This window comes from Colius striatus, chromosome 10 (assembly GCF_028858725.1).
Source record: "Colius striatus isolate bColStr4 chromosome 10, bColStr4.1.hap1, whole genome shotgun sequence".
Taxonomy (NCBI): domain Eukaryota; kingdom Metazoa; phylum Chordata; class Aves; order Coliiformes; family Coliidae; genus Colius; species Colius striatus.
This window is the reverse complement of record NC_084768.1, coordinates 20,800,932-20,807,239: the sequence shown is the minus strand read 5'-3', so window position 1 is coordinate 20,807,239 and position 6,308 is coordinate 20,800,932. Positions and strand designations below refer to the sequence as shown.

At 52.9% G+C, this 6,308-nt stretch overlaps 1 protein-coding gene across 2 annotated transcripts in view; it reads right to left on the bottom strand.

The window, feature by feature from the left end:
• Positions 1-1,295: 1,295 nt before the first annotated feature.
• Positions 1,296-6,308, bottom strand: part of RC3H1 (ring finger and CCCH-type domains 1) — a 75,320-nt gene continuing 70,307 nt past the window's right edge. The window contains exons 20-25 of one of the 2 annotated variants that reach the window (XM_062004323.1): positions 5,479-5,851; positions 3,284-3,499; positions 2,833-2,970; positions 2,355-2,748; positions 1,986-2,050; positions 1,296-1,775 (exon numbers count right to left, since the gene is read on the bottom strand). In XM_062004323.1, the coding sequence (XP_061860307.1) occupies positions 1,602-1,775; positions 1,986-2,050; positions 2,355-2,748; positions 2,833-2,970; positions 3,284-3,499; positions 5,479-5,851 (1,360 nt within the window). In that variant the 3' untranslated portion in view covers positions 1,296-1,601. Of the gene's footprint in view, positions 1,776-1,985; positions 2,051-2,354; positions 2,749-2,832; positions 2,971-3,283; positions 3,500-5,478; positions 5,858-6,308 lie in introns of both variants that reach the window. The other variant, XM_010200542.2, reaches the window with a different exon arrangement.

Genomic DNA, 6,308 nt, shown 5'->3' with positions numbered 1-6,308 from the left:
GGCTCAGGAGGCACAGGCAGCCTCAGGCCTCCTCTTGCACGGTCCCCCCGCCCCGTTTCCCCCAGAGCCCCAGGGCAGAGGCAGCAGTTACAGGAGGGGATTGTGTTTCCACAGCTGCACAGTGAGGAGAACAAGCAGAAGACAGGACACAGCAAGAGAAGCCACTGGAGTAGGAGAGAGAGAGGAAAAGCTGCTTTCTGAACACAATGATTTCCAAAACATTGCCCCTTTTCTTCCATGGCCTGGCTTCTGTTACCCACACAGTGTCTCCAAGGTACTGCTCCAGGAAAACGTGTCAGCACACAAAGGACCAGGGCCTTACACATTTCTTTTATGTGTAGGGCACTGAAAGCCACACACCAAACCACACACCACAAGCAATAAATGCAGGTGCTCAAACCTCCCTACCAGGGAATGGGAGAGGCTTGCCAAACTCAAAACTGCTTCCAAAACCCAAGACAGAGTGAGCAAACACCTTTAGGGACCAGCTCCATCACAGACTGGCACACCCAAGTTAACTGCTGGGATTGCTGGGGGAACTGCTGCCGAGAGGAAGCTTTTATAAAGGTAGATGTTTCACTGGTGCCTCAAAATCCAGAGTGAATTGCACACTGGGGTACGACCTCTGCTGGGGTTGAAGCAGCTTTCTGTCTGCACACAACGTTTCGGGAAGGCCCCACTTCCACTGCCCTTCTGTTTTACGCAACTGCCCCAAACACAGCAATCATATAGGAAAGCTCACCCTGTGTTCTTCCACATCTTGACCACCCTGGCAGAAGTCCTGCAGCAGCAAGGTCACCCTGCATGGACCAGAGGTCTGGAACACACGTGGCATGGCAGCAGGCCAGAAGGCCTCAGCTCCAGCAGTAAACTAACAGGTGAAACTGCAGATTTTTAACAGTTACAGACACTGGTGACCTTCCCTGTGAGCATTGTGAGCATTGTCACAGCTCCCAAGTGCCCCCAGAATCACCACCTTGGCTGCAGAAGGTTTTTGCCAGCAGCTGCGCAGCACTGGGACACACTGGGCACAGCCAGAGCTGTGGGCAAGCAGGGGTCCTTTGCTGGGCAGCTCTTCCACATATACCAGCTCTCCCAGGCAGAGCTGGGTGAAGATGGTCCTGACCTGGGCACCAGATGCCATTGCACTGCCCGCTCCAACCTGGGGTTGTTCAGCTAGGACTGGGGAGTGCAGGGCAGGGCCCAGTGGCTGCAAAAGTTTAAATAAGTCTAGGAAGTGACTTAGTGAAAACTGTCCATTCAGAGATGTCTACAGGTTTTTAATCAACCAGGAGATCAGAGTTAGTTTGAGACCTGAAAGGTAAGAGCTGGGACATAAGAATGACAGCAATGCTGGACTCGGCTTTGGGTGCCACAAAATCACTGGTGCCAGAGGAAAATACAGCTTCCCTTTGAACGAAGGATGGAGCAGGTGAGGTGCCCTCTGAGCCCCCTCAGAGTGGTAACAGCCCAGCTGGGTACAGTCCCTCCCTGCAGCTTGCACCCAACCTAAGGCCAACCACCCCAGGGGCAGCCCAGGCCTGGGGCTATGCCCAACTGCCCTGTTTGCAGGAGGGAGAAGCGAGGCCCCGAGAGCCCTGTTAGGAGCAAGGGGCAGCTATTCTACCCATGAAGATGATGGTGTTGAGGGCGGCTTCCCGGATGAAGAGCAGGAAGGGCCTGTTGGCATTGAAGATGATTCTGTTCATGGGGAAGGAACGGCCAGAGACGGTGACAGCCGTAGCAGCTGATGCCTCACTGCCTTCTTCATTCACCTACCAACCCAAAGAGAGAGGAGACTAAAATAAGGGCAGTATGCAGAGAGCTCACTCTTCTCCATGGAAGGAGGGTGCCAAGCTCCAATCTCCCCTCAGAGCCACAGATCAGGGGAAGTGATCACGATGGGTTCGGAGCTGGTTTTGTTTTTAAAAATGTGAAGCATTAAAAGCAAGAGGAAGACACTCCTGAGACAAAACAAGGCTTACCTCGAGGAAGGCTTTGTGGAAAGCCTCTGACACATAGAGGTCTGTACGGCCTTCTGCAACGATACCTGAAATACAAAAGGGAGAAAGCTAAAACGATGGGTTTAGACAGCAGCTCCAGAGAGAACACACCTTCCCCTCCACGACCTGCAATCGAGCAGAAGGCAGCTCTGCCCTGAGACAATAAAATCCTCCCCTGACTGCAACTGACTGCTTAACTCCCATGTCCCCAGTGCAGAGCAGGGCTATGTGTCCATGACAGGTCTTGACCAGAGTCTATCGTTGACTGCAGCGACATCTAAAAGCTTTTACGTTCTCGTTCCTCACATGCTGTTGCACTTACAGCCCTGCACCACCCTGTCAATATCTGACCTGGGAGTCTGGCATTTTCTGGACTGAAGAGATCTTCCAGCCCCATCTTTCTCAGCTTCTCCTTGACACTGAAGCTGTCTTCGATGCGGAAGCGAGGGAGGTAGACAAAGAGAGACATCTCTGTCATGGAGTCTATCCAGTCCTGCAGCTTCTCTGATGTCAGGTCCCGCTCCACCTCCACCAAGGATGTCCCAGCGTTGGGCAGGACCAGAACCATCGTGATATCATCCCCTTTGTAAGGCAGCTCCAGCACCTGCACTTTGTCCTCGGGGATGAAGGCGTGGTGGAATTTGGACTCTTGGTACATAATTGGTACTTTGCAGGTCTCACCGTTGGCTTTGTGAAATAAATCCAGTTTTGTGTTTGGAGCTGGGAACTGCGATTTCCAGTGTCCCTAAAAGGGAGAAGAGGAGGACAAGCGTGAATATTGTGTTCCCCCTGGGGAAATGGGCTACTCCCCCAGCTTTGTTAGTCATACCTTAAAATAAATGGTGTTGACCAGGACCAAAACAGTGAGATCATCAATTCCTCTTTCAGGGATCACTTCTGTAATGCGCCTCTCTGTCTTATTAGCCACCCACTCATTAATGATGTTCCTGGAAAGTTCTGGCTTCTCCTGAGGGAAGAGGCCAAAAAAGGTTAGCACAAGGGTTTTAAATAACTCTTTGTGTCTCTTCTGCCAGAGATGGATTAACTGTGTAGTGCTATAGCTCCTCAGAAATGAGGAGTGGGGAAATGCTGTGGTTACGGTGGGCTGGGAGAGGAGCAGCTGCATCCCATCCTCCCTCCTGCCCTCACCCATGTCCCAAAAGCCCAGAGCAGGCCACTCCTTGTAAGCAGAAAACAGGGATGCAGCAAAAACCAGAAAGACAGGAGGGGGAAACAATTAAAAAACAGAAATTAAGAACCCCAGAGTAGTTCAAACTCACTTTGAAGTTCAAGGGCCAGAGCTTTGCTCCATAAACGATTTCACTGATGTTCTGGTAAGTCTCGTTAAAGATCAGAGATTTCTCCCCAAAGAGGCGGTTGGCTGACACCAGCTCTGAGGATTTGTTGGCTTTCTTGTACAGCCTGCAGTTCAGCTTGGCGAAGAAGAAGTGGATCTGATCAGATGTCTTCTCTGAAATGGTGTCAAACCGGAAGACCTGGAGGAGCCAAAGAGGGGCAAGGAGTCCACGAGCAGGCTCTTGCACTCCCACAGCCTTTGCCTGCTGCTCAACGGCCTAAATCCTGGAGCTAAGAACTTGGCAGGCCCTCAGGGCTTCACACTCAATGTCTCTAAAGTGGAACTCGGATCTACATGAGAGCAACACATCACCATCTCAAGACCTAGTTTTGGTGAGTCCAAAACAGAGGCTCAGCCTCTGCTCAGCACGCAGGGGTACTGCTCCTCTTCCTCACTCTGGCTTCTTTGCTCTCCACATGCTGACTCGTTGCAGCTTCTGTCTTTGACCCAACACCTTACCCAAGAGAGGCCTCCAGCTCATGCTCAGAGGCCCCTTACCCTGCAGCTGCTGGCACACCACCCGCCTGTGCCTTTACAATTCAGTGCTCATAGCCCCCTGCCAGCCCCCAGCGAGAGCTTCCCACGAGCCAGGCACCTCACTGATGGTGCCAGGAGCAGCTCTCGGGTCAGTGCAGGTCACAGCAGGACACACAGGGTTTGTGCTACACTCTCCTCCAGTGACCATGCCGAAGGCTGCTCCTTCCCAGGAGCAATTCTCATGGCCTGGTGACTAATTCTGGTTTGTTTTCTCTATTTTTGCAGGGAATGGGAGTATGTAGCAATCGTTTTGAGGGCAGATTTCGGCAGCACAGGGAATTTTCTCTTACCTGCTTCTAGTTGCCAGCTGGAAGAACAGTTAGGGTTTGTCTGCTGCTATCCAGTCTCAGGACTTGGAGGCACAGAGAACCCCTGACCCTGCATGTTGCTCCATGCAAACATCCAGATCTCTAGCACCATTTTCTACAAGGCAGAGGTGGTATTACGGGCCCTTTTGTAGGGAGAAGGGGGAATTTGGAGTGCAGCTCTTCATCCTGGGTGGTTCAGTGAGAGAAGTGTCACCCTTCCAGTGGGAAGGGCTGCCCAGAGAGGAAGGCACAAGGGAAGATTTTGCTATGGTTCAGTGCTCTTCTCTGCCCAGAGAGTGTGGATAAAGGCAGAAGACTCCAAAATTACTTGCTCCACAGGCAGAATCTGTAAGGACAGTGGCAGTGGTGGCAAGTGGAGCAGGTTGAGTCACATCTCCTCAGTACAGGGAGGAATGCTCTGTGGATTCCCATCTACAAGGGAGGTACAGGCAGTACCAAACCCCACGTGGCAGACACAGCTGTCAGGTGAGTGGGTCTGACAGTGAGAAGGGTGCTTGGACAGACAGGGAGATAATTGGTCCTGCAGAAGCCAGAACTCAGGATCACCCCTCTCTCAGTCCAGGACTGGAGCCCTCTCAGAGCTCAGGAGCCATGGTTGGAGCAAAAAGCTCCCTGAGATCAGGCTCCCTAGCCTGGGAAGCCCAGGCCCTCAGTATGCTGCACTAATACTGCTCAACACAAGCAGTCAGAAGTTGTTTAGACCTGGCTGAGGGCTCCTCTTGCTCCTGATGCTCCTGCAGGGTAGCAGAGCTGGTAGCAGGATGGTAGCCCAGACACTGCAGGGTGTCTCATGTATGTCCCATGTCTTTTGTCCAAAGGGAGTGGGAGGGAATGTGAAAAAGAGCCTTTCCTGATGGGACCTGATGTCATAGCTTTTCCTGCTTTTTGCATGAGAAGAGGCTACCTGCCCAGCTATGTGCTTGCCCAGTCCGCAAGAAACAAACTCTTCCCATTCCCTTCCCTCACCTGCAGAGAGGCTTCCTTTCCTTCAGATGAAAATTAACCTCTCGAACCCAAGAAATCCACTCCGAGTGATGGATCAAAAAAGGGAGTCCAAGGAAAGAGATGGGATCTAAACCACTGCAGAGAACAAGCAGCCTGGCACATCCTTCCCAGGAGCTCGTTTAAGCAGAAGCCCCCTTCCCAAGGCCTGACCCAGAGAGCCCTTTAGCAGCAGTCAGCCACTATCCCCTTGGCTGTCAGTCAGACCCTGGTGAGAGCTGCAGGAAAAGGCTGCTGAAGTGCCACTGACCTCCATGAGCTGTTGGAGGGTGCTACCACAAGCTCCGAGCTTGGTCATGGCAAAGGCTGTAGAAATGCTGAGGGGTGACATGAAGATGTTTTCCCCGTTGTCCTTGGAGTCAGCCAAGTACTTGTAGAAGACAACAGCAAAGCGTGAGTTGGCCTTGGAGAGCTCCCAGACCCGGGGGTTGGTAGAGCCCGGGAGCTTGCCCTTCTCTGGCTCTTGCCCCTCACTCTCCTGTAGCTTCTTCTCAGGGTTGCGGTAGATGCAGATGGGATTCACCGGGATGTCACGTGGCTTTGCGGTGCAGATGTCTTCCACCATGACTGGGGCAGCCAGACCCCAGACACTGAAGAGACACACCACAAAAAGATGCATTGTCCTGGAACTAGAAACAGAAGAGCTGATGACACGCTGGCCTGTGCAGAAAAGCTACGCTGGCACCGCAGCCTGCGGGCCCCAGCTTCAGCCAGTAAAGTGACAGGAGCCCCACAGTCCTGTCCAACCATCCTTCTGTCCTGTGGCTGCAGGGTAAACCAGGAGGCCAGGCCCATCCCACCAGCACACACACACCCCCCTCAGCACACACACCCCCCTTCAGCACACGCCACTTGCACAAGCAATACGCTGAAAGCTGTGCTCTCCCAGAGCCTCTGTTTTCAGCAGCAGGCTTGGGCCTAGCAAGCTTGTAGAAAGACAAAGCACTTCCCCAGGCCTGCCTGTGACCTGAGCCAGCACAGAGCCATCACACCCACCCAGCTGCCCTGATCTGCAGCCCAGAAGTATCTCTGCTTCTGCATCGTCCTGCCTGCCTCCCTCATGGGGAGATCCTTCAGGTA